This window comes from Pan paniscus, chromosome 8, assembly GCF_029289425.2.
Source record: "Pan paniscus chromosome 8, NHGRI_mPanPan1-v2.0_pri, whole genome shotgun sequence".
Lineage (NCBI taxonomy): Eukaryota > Metazoa > Chordata > Mammalia > Primates > Hominidae > Pan > Pan paniscus.
The window spans coordinates 59,755,178-59,767,786 of NC_073257.2; the positions used below are offsets into that span (position 1 = coordinate 59,755,178).

The 12,609-nt window shown below is 41.2% G+C and overlaps 1 protein-coding gene across 8 annotated transcripts in view; it reads left to right on the top strand.

Moving 5' to 3' along the window:
* The first annotated feature begins 219 nt into the window (after positions 1 to 219).
* The window catches only part of LOC117974576 (arf-GAP with GTPase, ANK repeat and PH domain-containing protein 5), a 55,189-nt gene continuing 42,799 nt past the window's right edge, over positions 220 to 12,609 (top strand). For 4 of the 8 annotated variants that reach the window (XR_008619920.2, XM_063607671.1, XM_063607667.1 and 1 more), the window contains exons 1-6: positions 422 to 559; positions 1,936 to 2,144; positions 3,042 to 3,231; positions 4,504 to 4,586; positions 8,241 to 8,429; positions 11,544 to 11,683. Coding sequence is in view for 7 of the 8 variants with exons in the window: in XM_063607671.1 (XP_063463741.1) it covers positions 4,551 to 4,586; positions 8,241 to 8,429; positions 11,544 to 11,683 (365 nt within the window). In the remaining variant the exon portion in view is untranslated. The other 4 variants (XM_063607669.1, XM_063607668.1, XM_063607670.1 and 1 more) reach the window with 4 other exon arrangements.

Below are 12,609 nucleotides of genomic sequence, written 5' to 3' on the forward strand. Positions count from 1 at the left end.
CGGGCACGGTGACTCCGGGGCGGCCAGAACCAAATGTGTCTCCTGGCTTTTGCACGGCATCAAGTAACCCGCGCCAGGCCGCACAGCTGCCCTGGCCTTCAGCAAGGACTCCGCGAGCGAGGTGCAAGCTGCTGGGGAGTGCCACAGCAGGAGCTGAGGCAGCGGATTCCGAGGGCGGGGTGGGGCTGAATCGGGAGGGACGCGGACCCGGTGGAACGCACTGCGCAGACGGCGCCGGCGCCAGCACTCGGCTGTTGACGAGTCTTTCTTCCAGCTGTCCCCTGAAAGTCGTCCAGGCGGCGGTCCCTTTTTTTCTGCCTTTTTGTTTCCCTCCGGCGAGTCGGCGCGAGGGTGAATTTCCGTTTCCGGCGGTGTCCAAGCGGACCTAAGGAGTCGCAGTTGTGAACAGGTTCGGTGCCGCGGGCTGGGGTAGGCGGCGGTTGGGTCCGTGGCTCTGGGGCACTGGGAAGATCGCGAGTCGTGCGCGTGGGAAGGTCCTCCCCCGGTCCTCCGGGTCATCTTTGCTCCCGAGGAGCGGCATATTTCGCATCTGCCTGAGGTGTGCCCGGGGGTCGTTGGGAGAGTGACGGGATGAATCCCTGCAGAGAGCCCGGACTGGGAGGGAAGGTGTCGGGGAGACGTCGTTTCCTGGCGACGTGGTCCCGGCAGGCGACTTAGACCTGAGCCGAATCTGTTGACCCCAAATTGTGCTTTTCCCACCAAGAAGAAAAGGGAGAGAAACAGTACAAGTTCGGCAGTAAAATATAGTAGAGAAGCAATAGAACCTCTGAAATCACACAGCTATTCAGTTTCAAAGCGTTCCTAGTGCCCAGCTCTCCTAACTCCCGGCCAGTGTTCCTTGACATATGGTGATATATAAAGACTTTCTGTTTCCGCTCGTGTGTGTGTCTGTGGGAAGCCTCTGACTCACTTCTGTGCTCCAGTAGCACCCTGTGCAGCCTTGCAATGTAGCCCTTATTGCATGGCACGGAAGATACTAGTTTGGATTTCCTCTGCCGATCAGACCATAGCTATATCCATTTTCTGGCACAGTGGCTAGCACATCATAGACAGACACAAACGTTTATTAAACGGAATGAATACAGGACCTTAACTGAATGAAATGGCACCCTGCCCCGCTTTTTCTCAATCAAGCTGTCAGATTTTATGCAGCCCGATATTCCAAAAAAACTCACAGATTCAGTGACTACCAATTTATTGGCCACAGATTCCCAGGTACCTCAGAAATCACTGGAAGGGTCTCTGTAAGTCCATGGGGTCTCCAGGCATCATCTAAAACCAGTCATATCTCACACATACAGATATTGCTATTTTTCAAATGTATGTAGATGAGCTGTAATTTAGAAGTTTTAGAGTCAACAGGTACTAAAAGTAATACTGCGATCCTATTGGAAGTTCATAAAAACGTTTTAAATTTTTTATTGAAATTTAAGTTTTAGTTTAAGTTAGGAAACCACTTCGTTAGTCCAGTCGATGTCTAGGTCTGAGCTGTCCAGTATGGTAGCCACATGTGACTATTTAGAGTTAGAATGAAATTAATTAAGAATTCATTTTTTCAGTTTCTCTGAAGTACATTTTAAGTAACCACATGTGGCTAATGGCTAAATGGCTGAAAAGTACAGATATAGAATATTTCCATCCTTGCAGAAATAGGTACTGGTGATGTTGACACTTGAGATGAATAAAAAGTAACTTAACCATAGAATGTAACCTTAGCAGAGGTAACTCATCTAATTTATAGCATAACAGAGAGAAATGAAATTGGGGATGGTTAAGCAGTTTCTACCCTTGTTCAGTGAACAAATACATCATCTCTTCATAAAGAAATAAATGAAATTTAATGTTTTTCCCTGGGTATTGCCTGGATTGTAAAATGCTTCTCCCACCTCCTTACCCCAACCTTCTTCCTTGTAGGTTAGAGTTACTTGTTATTGGTAAATAGCCACTATGGAGACTAAGGACCAGAAGAAACACAGAAAGAAAAACAGTGGACCCAAAGCTGCAAAGAAAAAGAAGTGGCATCTGCAGGATCTCCAGCTAGGAGACGAAGAAAATGCCCAGAAGAGAAATGCCAGTGCTTTTGCAGTTCAGTCTGCTGTGTGGATGTCTCGATCCTTTCACAGGTGTGTTTAGCTACAGTCTGATGGTTCTTCCATTGAATCTTTTTAAATAGTTAGGAGCCTCTTACAGGTGACATTTGGATTCACAAGTCTAGTCCAGCTCCAAAGGACATGGAGATGCATGCTGTGTGGCTTTTACTAAAACGTGAGAAGACTTGCCATAGAAGCTGCCTTGCCTCCAGCATCTGCACACTGGTTGGCGTTTCTTGCCCAAGATACAAGAATTTATAGAATTTGACTCTTCCTAAACTTTAAACTGTTTCTATGGTGATAAGTGTGCTTTTTCCCTCTGGATATGTTTTACAAAGTTGTAATATAAAATACAAAAATTACAATATGTAATACTAACATAGCTTTATTTAGTGAGTCCTTATGATATTCTTAGCAGTGTACTTTAAACGTTATTCAACTAAATCCTTCCAGCAGCCTTACCAGAGTAGGAATCATTCTTGCCCTCATTTTATGGACAAGAAAACTGAGGTCAAGATAACAAGTTACCTCCAATCATACAACCAGTAAGTCGGAGAGCCAAATTTAACTCCAGAGCCTCTGCTCTTATCTGTTATGATGCACTGCCTCAGTATTTACCTTTTGGTTTTTAAAAAACTATAAAAATCACTCATAAAACAGTCAGATTTAAGGAGTGTTTAATTTTCAACTCTATACTATTGAAGTCATCTTGTTACATCTTTATTGAACAGCAATTGATTTGGATAGGGGTCAGAAGTTAATAATTGACAAGTTACTTATATTTTTATATTGTCTGTTGTACTCTCTATAAAATATACTAAAGTACTCATATCTGTAATTATACTAAAAAAAAGTCTACTTATAAGGTTGATACCTTTTACTCTATTTTAAAAGTGAGTTTACTTTTTTTTTTCTTTTTTAAATAAATAGGACTCTGGATTTGAAGACACAAAAGCATCATATTCCAGTGGTTGATGGAACTCCACTAGAGCCGCCACCAATAGTGGTAGTGGTGACGGGGCCTCCAAAGTTGGAAAGAGCACTTTGATATAATGCCTCATTCGGAACTTCACCTGGCAGAAGTTCACCGAGATCAGAGGCCCTGTGACGATCGTGTCAGGTAGGAGATGCCGCCACAGACACAGACTTGGCGTGGCTGTTGTCATCTGAGGGACATGCATGTGTTTGTTGTTTTCTTGAGTGGAACATGTTAAATATTGTCATATGATGTTACCTCTCTCTTACTTTTACTAAGTTAGCTATAACTTCATAAAAGGATAAGTTCCCAGAGATAAGGATGTGATACATACCTTATCCTGACTGCTCTATGGCTTTGCCAAGCATGTTCCTTGGAAGGGCCTGACAGGCCTGGTCACTGCGAACACACCATTTAACAGACAGCACGTACCTCCTATGTGCCAGGTGCACATGCTTGCCCTTATGAAGCCACATGCTGGTGGAAGTGCGCATTTTCTCTTTTTCCTATGAGAATTTGTCTGCTTTGGGAGATGGTGACCTTTCCAAGTTTGAGGGAAGATGAAACAAACGTCCAGTGGTAGAATGGCAATGTACACTCTGAAATCTCTTATTATTGCAGTAATATAGTTGGATTGAGGCTTTTCTTTATCTTTGGCGTATCCATATTTTATTTTCCTTTTTTTGAGACAGAGTCTTGCTCTGTGGCACAGGCTGGAATGCAGTGGTGTGATTACAGCTCACTGCAGCCTCAACCTCCCAGGCTCAAGCAATCCTCCTACCTTAGCCTCCTGAGTAGTGTATGCCACCATGCCTGGCTAATTTTTCTTTTTTTCCTTTTTTTAAATTTTTATGTTTTTGTAGAGATGGGATTTCCCCATGTGGTCCAGGCTAGTCTCAAAACTCCTGGGCTCAAGGGATCCACCTGCCCTGGTCTCCCAAGGTGCTGGGACTACAGGCATGAGCCACTGTGCCCAGCCAATATTTTCTTGATCATTTTCTTATTACCTTAATTTAGAAATAATTATCATTGTAAATATTCTGTTGCATTATGTTTGAGGATGTTTTTAGCGATAGTGGGAATACAGGAAATTTTGATAGAGGTGAAGACATTGGCCTGCAGCTGAACAGCAAGATCATGGTTATCGTGGAGCCTGTCTAGTCAGAATTTTCCCTGTTTTGAGCACTTTTATTCATCTGGGTAGGCTTTTGATATGATCTAAATTTAGAACACAGGAAGAAAAACAGGATGGAATTTATTTTACCAGTTTTTGCCTATAAAAATGAACTTCTGGTACACTCCTGTAAACGTATGTGGTGTTTTACTGGATGCAATTAAAAAATGAAAATTAAGAGTTGATGGTTAGAGTTTTTTCAGGGTCTTTTTAAAGTAAAATTTTCATCTTTTCACTTATAGGTAAAAAGTGCAGACTCACCATTATTGAATGTGGGTGTGACATTAACATGATGATTGATCTGGCTAAAGTAGCAGATGATCTGGTAAGTCAGCAGGGGCAGCCTGGGGTGCTGATGGAGACTTACAGCATTGTGATAGGTTATTTACCCCGTGATGAAGGGAAGAGAGTTTTGTGATTATTAAAGGAATCATCGTCATCATCAGAGATATAGTAGATGTGATTGAATTGATGATAATAATAATAGGAATAAATGTTGTCATATTAATAATACAAATGGAATGTGCACAATAAAATGTGTTCCAAAATCTAAAAGCAAATCACAGGATGGAGAAAACCTTTAATGAACACAGCTAATAAGAGCTCATTAACATGCATACATATATATGTACAAATATATCATAGTAAGTACCATTTCTTCTTGGATCCTTCCTGGCACTGTGCTAACTGCTTTCTACAAATTTAGCTTACATAAACCCTTGATACACCCTTGAGGTGAGTAGGTATTATCTATAGTTTACATAAGATGAAATAGAGCCTCCCAGCAGTTAAGTAACTTGTGTGAAGATGGGACCCTTGTTCCTGATGGTTCTAGAACCTTCATCCTTAATGATAATGCTAAAGTAAGTACATGAATTGCCTGAAGAAGTGGTCAGAGTTTATCAATAGAAAATTTAGATAGTACTCAGCGTGTGGAAAATGTACATGCTCTTACATTTACGGAAATGATAATGTTCACTATTTCTGATATTCTATGATCTTTTACATTAGCAAAAAAAAAAAAAAAAAAAAAAGGCCAGACACAGTGGCTCATGCCTGTAATCCCAGCACTTTGGGAGACCGAAGTGGGCGAATCACCTGAGGTCGGGAGTTCGAGACCAGCCTGACCAACATGCAGAAACCCCGTCTCTACTAAAAATACAAAATTAGACGGGTGAGGTGGTGCATGCCTGTAATCCCAGTTACTTAGGAGGCTGAGGCAGGAGAATCGCTTCAACCCAGGAGATGGAGGTTGCGGTGAGGCGAGATCGCGCCATTGCACTCTAGCCTGGGCAACAAGAGTGAAATTCTGTCTCAAAAAAAAAAAATTAGCAAAAAAATAAGCCATATTGATTAGGAAGTGTGGGGTGACAGATACCTTGTTTTTTTCATTTTTATTTAGTTTTTGCTAGAGCTACAGATTTTATACTTTGGCCTAGGAAGACTCCTAAAATATAAAGGAAAAAGTAATACAGATTTTAAAGGTGTGCCATTGTAATGTCAGAAAACTAAATAACATTCAAATTTTGAACATGTAATGCTACTATTAGTAAAAATAAGTGTAATTAATGTAAAGTTGTGTAAAGATTACTAAACTTGTATACTTGAAATGATTGAATAGTTCATAGAAGTCATTTGTTTCTCTTTTATTTAAAATGTAGCAAGTTTCTAATTTTAAACACATACATATTAAGAGACGCATTTACATTTTTTTATTTTTAGTTATTATGGATACATAATAGTTGTACATATTTATGGGGTACATGTAGTATTTTGATAGAAGCATACAATGTGTGATGATCAAATCAGGGTAATTCAGAGATCCGTCACTTCAAACATTTATCATTTATTTGTGTTAGGAACATTTTAATTTCATTCTTTTAGTTATTCTGAATTATATAATAAATTATAGTCACCCTATTGTGCTGTTGGACACTAGAATTTATTCTATCTAACTGTGTTTTTGTACCTGTTAACCTTTCCCTCTTTGTCCCTCTGTCCCTGCTCCCCTTCCCAGCCTCTTAACCATCATTGAGAGAGATGCCTATGTAAATCTTAAGATTTTCAAAGGAGCACACACATTTGGTAAAGCACTCTAACTGTAATGCACGGTACACACAATGCGCATTTTCTCTTTCCTTGCTGTAACCTCTGGTCTCTCAGGTCCCTGCAGAGCAGTATCCTTCCAGATACATATAAACACACATGCCACCCTTTAAAAACACAAACGGTAGCTTATTTTGTACACTGTTCTATGCTTTGCTTTTTTCATGTAATATATCTTGAAGGTATATGATCAGTAAGTACTGTAGCTCTGCCTCCTTCTTTTTAATATAACATTCCATTCTGTGGATGCACCATAATTTATTTAGTCTAGCTTATGTTGATTGCTCTGCTCTGGGTTGTCAAAGCCTCCTGAGTACAGCAGAGGCACACACAATACGTGGATTTGGGTGTGTACGTGTGTGTGTGGATTAGGGGAGTAACACTGGCTTAGATGGCAAAGATTGGCAGCTGAGGGACTGTTTGCTCCCTTTTATTCCTGACCCTACAACCAGCTGCTTGTCCCTTGGCACTCTGGCATCAGATGTGGTGTGAGGATATTCCACCTGTTCTTTGAGCTGGTCCAGTGTTGCTGGAGAGCTCTGCTTGCGGCCTTGGTCTGCAGTGGCAGCTGTGCTTTCCTACAAGCCCAACTTCATATATTCTGTGGTTTTGGGTTTTGAATGTTTCCTAGTTTAATCAAAGATGGGCATTTCTGTTTCCATTTTGTGTTATTTTTAGTTATCCATGGAAAGATAGAAACAGAACTATCTTTAATATTAAAATTACAAGTTTCCAGGAATCAGTTCTGAAATTATTTTGTATCTTTGAAGTGTCTTAAATTTTAAAAATTGGTCTTGGCCAGGTGCGGTGGCTCACGCCTGTAATCCCAGCACTTCGGAGGCCAAGGCAGGCAGATCACGGGGTCAGGAGATTGAGATCATCCTGGTGAACACTGTGAAACCCCGTCTCTACTAAAAAAATACAAAAAAACTAGCCGGGCATGGTGGTGGGCGCCTGTAGTCCCAGCTACTCAGGAGGCTGAGGCAGAAGAATGGCATGAATCCGGGGGGTGGAGCTTGCACTGAGCCGAGATCGAGCCACTGCACTCCAGCCTGGGCAACAGAGCGAGACTCTGTCTCAAAAAAGAAAAAAAAATTGGTCTTATCTGCTTATATTTTCTTATAGACTACCATTCATCATAATCTTTCTGTTTTTTTACTTAATTCTAAACTGGTAGCTATTTCAAATATTTCTGAGCAATTGAGTTATACAAATTAACATACAAGATAGAGGTTTCCATTGCATACTTCCCAGCAAAAAAAACAGATTTTTTTTTTTTTCTGTGAGGAGATTGAAAGAAGAGGTTGGTTTTCTGTACCTATTTAATATATTTCATTGATTATCACTTTCTTCCCATTCTTTGGATGTCAGAGACCTGTTATTTGGCTTAAAAATACATTACAGAAAACTTCATTTCTTTAAATTAGGATTTCTTAGGTAAGGGCCAGGTTAGACCCAGCCTTTTCTGAGTTACTTCTCATGCATTAGAATTCTTAAAATGGATGTTTATATCCTAGTGGCCTTGTCTTATGGTTGCCTTTTAGAGCAAGTCAGAGGGTGGTGGTTTCTCTGTCTGGGTGATGCCTGTGTAGTCATTTGATTTAGTCTGGAGTGGGACTTTTCTGTTGAGGGCCAGATAGTGAATATTTTCGGCTTTGTGGATCATATCTTCTGCAGCTACTTAGCTCTGCAGTTGTAGTGCACAGGCGGCCATAGACAATATGTAAATGAATTAATGTGGCTATGTTCCAATAAAACTTTAGTTACAAACACAGGTGATGGGCTGGATTTGGCCCGTGGGCCAGTTGCCAACCCCTAGTGTAGGTGGTCTGTTTTGGTAGTTTCTTCGAGAAATAATGTGTTGTGCTTGTAGGTACTGATGCTTATAGATGCCAGCTTTGGGTTTGAAATGGAAATGTTTGAGTTTCTAAACATCTGTCAAGCACATGGCTTTCCTAAAATTCTGGGAGTTCTCACCCACCTCGACTCCTTCAAGCATAACAAGCAACTGAAGAAGACAAAGAAGCGATTAAAACACAGGTTCTGGACAGAAGTTTACCAGGTAGGAAGAGAAATAATTGTTAGACACTAACAGTATAATCCTTTAAAACAGACTAAAGAGGCCAGGCACGGTGGCTCACACCTGTAATCCCAGCACTTTGGGAGGCAGAGTCAGGTGGATCACTTGAGGCCAGGAGTTTCGAGCTCAGGGCAATATGGCCAAACCCTGTCTACTCAAAAGGCAAAAATTAGTCGGGTGTGGTGGCATGCACCTGTAATCCCAGCTACTAGGGAGGCTGAGATGTGAGAATTGCTCAAAGCTGGGAGGCAGAGGGTGGAGTGAGCTGAGAGTGCACCACTGCACTCCAGCCTGGGTGACAGAGTGAGACTCCATCTCAAACAAACAAACAAACAAACAAAAAGACTGAAGAGACATTACTAAACGTCTCTCTAGGAATTGCCTCCTGAATTCCCTTTGTGTATGTGTTCCCAGTCTCTGGAAGGTTTCCCTCAAGAGAGTGGTTATTCTGGGCCTCTTGGTGTATCTCATTTGTCTCCGTACCTGCTGCACCAGCCAATGTCTCGGTGTTTTGGAGTCGGGACTTAATAGAGTACATCAGAAGTTTCTCCCAGTTACGGGACCAGGCACTGCCCCTTCCTTTCCATACTGCTGTGGTCCATCAGCCACAGAACCGTTTCTGTGCTCAGAGGCCTCACCTCCCTCTCCTCACCATACTTAGACGGATGCCCCGGGTTGGTTGCAGAGCAGTCTGCCTCTGTGTGGTTCTAATAAGTCCTGGAAGAATCCAGCAAGGCTCTGGAAGCCTCAGGACAGTGGCTTTGCTGGAAGTCTCCCTTCTTAGGATTGCTTCTTGTTTAGAGCTTGTATTTTGTTGCAGTATTGACGAGAATTTAATTGAAATTTAATTTTTAATTTTCCTTTAATGTTTAGGTTGCCAAACTATTCTACCTTTCTGGAATGGTGCATGGAGAATATCAAAACCAAGAAATCCACAATCTGGGCCGTTTTATTACAGTTATGAAGTTTAGGCCTCTCATGGCAAACTTTTCACCCTTATATCCTGGCAGACAGTTAAAAAGTGATTGTAAACTTTTTCTTCCTGGGCCATATATTTCAAAGCTAAAAAGGCTGGAAAAAGAACAGTGATAGGATTTATTTTGTGCCTATTTGAATAGTGGGGGTAGAAGTGTAGTTGATGGAAAATGTCTACTTATATCATTGCTCAAAGATGCTGTGCCTTTGGGAGTAAATTAATTATGAGATGTTTAGGAAAATGGGAGGACTTGGAAGCATTTAAGGCTACAGGATGTGGCCCCATCCTACGTTCAGCCTCAGTTTTCAGTGATGCCGCCTTCGTGCCCGGGTGCTGGAGTCCTTCGTGCGTGCCTTCAGTTTCCTTCCTTTGTGCTCTTCTTTGTGCTGTGATTTTCTCAGCCTGGAATACCCTTTTTCCACCTGCCAGAATCCAAGCCACAGTACAAATCCCAGAGCACAGGCTCACCCTCTTCCAGAAACGGATTTTCTGAATGTGTTCTTCACTCTTCCCTGACCCCAGGTGGACGTCATCTCCCATCTGGTGTCTTATGGAATGAATGTCACTTTCAGCCTAGAGACACAGTTGTGTGCCTGCCCCTTTTCCTCTGCTGGATGGTGAACGGTGCTTCCTTATTTCTGCATTTTCTAGTTCCTAAGTGATGTGCTTAGTGGACAAGAGTGTGATGAGTCATTGACACATGAAAGGAGGTATAGGAACTTTGGCATTCATTTCTGCTGTATGATTGAGTTTATTTTTCTAGGATGGAAGATTTGACAAACCCGGAGGATATCCAAACAAACATCAAATGTGACTGGCAGGTGTCACTTTATGGTTATTTAAGAGGAGCACACTTGAAAAATAAAAGCCAAATTCACATGCCAGGTATTCTCTTGTTGTAGAACATACGAGAATTGCACATAGGATTCTTGGGATGGCTTCATTTCTCAGGAAAAATGAAAAATGACCAAACAAGGGAAGATGGCCTTGCTGGAGGTTTTAAAAGTAAGCCAGCTATGTGTAGGCCTGCAAAGGTGTTATGAAATCCCTCTTCTCTGACCTCTTGTAGCTAGAGGGCCACTGTTCCAGTGTGGCACAATGCCCTTCTTTAGGGTCATGGGTTAAGCCCTTGGACTGTGGATCATTTTTAACCCCCCAGTCAACAGTAGATACTTATTGACTTCTTGTCAGTTGAAGCTGGCTTTTTGGGTCCCGTCTTCCAGGGGTAGGACATTTTGCCATGAGTGACATCAGTTTCCTCCCAGACCCTTGTGTTCTTCCTGAATAACAAAAGAAGTGCTGTTTAAATAAGAAGGAGCAGCTGGTTTATGTGCCTGTTTCTGGAGTTGAGGGTGTGCTGTATGACAAAGACACTGTCTGTGTTGACCTTGGTGGCAGCCACGGTTTTCAGGCATCAGTGAGGCAGGAGTCTTTGTTCTGAACTCTCATTATTCTTTCCTAATCTATTTTTTAATCAAAAAAAGTAACGTACTCAGCTTTTATTTATTGAAGATTTTTCTCTTATACTTATAATAAAGGCCCAAATGCATATTGTCAATATGTAGAATAAAAAGAATACCATTTTTTCATTGTACCAAGCAGAAGAGTCCTGTCCTCCATGCCTCCTTGATCTGTGGCCCCAGCACGGGCACTGCTGCCAGTGTGGCACCTGCACGGCTTATTTCTGTTTCTACAAAATCAGTGTGCTTTCTAGCTCTCGTTTGTCTTTTTCTTTTTCTCAATCACAGTGGTCTCCTCATTATTTTAAAGTGGATTTCCAATATTTATTTCTTAGTTCTGTAGTTGAATTTTATTGGGTTAAAAGCAGGGTTATTTAAAGATGTTAGAAAAGCTAGCACTGTTGTAGCACTGGAACTGAGGTTTTTCTAGTTAGGTGTTTAGGTTATCAGGTTATATACTCACTGAGCTTTGGACAAGTTTAATGGAGATGGGGATCCATTTCAAGCTTTGTTATAAGGATTTTCTTCTCTGGTGTTTGTGGCATTAAGAAAGGTTCTCAGGAAATGTGTCTAAGATAATTTTGAGAAACTGAGTGAAACCAGTGTCTCTCCAGGATCTTTGTGCTTTCCTCACATGCCCTTTCTTTGTGGCCTTGATAGGACAAGGTGGGGCTCACCCATGAGCTGGTCCAGAGTCTCATCTCCACCTACTCCACCATTGATGCCAAGATGGCTTCAAGTCGAGTGATGCTGCTTTCCAATTCCAAACCACTTGGGTCAGAGGCTATAGATAATCAAGGGTAAGTCTACTTTTTTTCTATTTTTAATAAAAAGATATATTACAGAAGATCATATCACCCATAATTCTGCCATCATAACACATTTTGGTGGGATTCATTCTATGTCGTTTTGTTTTTCTTTGTGTGTGCATGTGTCTCTGAGGGCTCTTCACTTACCTGACATTACAAGGGAGTCTTATCTTGAAAAAAAATACAGGATGCATTTTTCAACAGACTTCAAATATTCCTCAAATACCATGCCATCTTCCATAGGTTGCTTTTTTGGTTTTTCAGAGACCTGAGGCCACTTGGCTTTCTTTTGATGGCCAAAACACTAGAGCAGAGTCAGGGAGTTTGTGGCTGTCCAGAAGCCACATGCCTTGTCTCTGAAAGTTTTATTTAGATTATGTTGTATTATCTCCCATGGGTAGGTTTCCACTGATGTGTGGCTTATGTGAATTATTTTTCAGTCTGGGTTGGGAATTTGTATACCTTTATGCTTAGTGGATGTTTGCAAAACATTGATTTTGTTGTATTGATTTATGACTCCCAGTAAAATTTATCTGAAAATCTTGAGATAATGTAGTATATAATTTGTTACAATGTGCATAAACTACCTACCACAGTGCCTGACGTAATGAGTGTTATTAGCTGTTTTCATTTTTGCATATCCTTCTAGTCATCCTTGTCTACAAGAATATTCTCTTCTAATATAGCTACAGGTAAAATACATAATTTTATTTCTATATTCTGAGGATTTTTTTTCTATACAGTCTTTAAGTAATCATGATTTTATTGTTACCAGTGTTTTTTTGTTATTGTGGTTTCTTTGTTTTTGTTTTTGTTTTTGTTTTGAGATAAGGTCTCACTTTGTCTCCCAGGCTGGAGTGCAGTGGCGTGATCTTGGCTCACTGCAGCCTTGAATTCCCAGGCTCAAGTGATCCTCC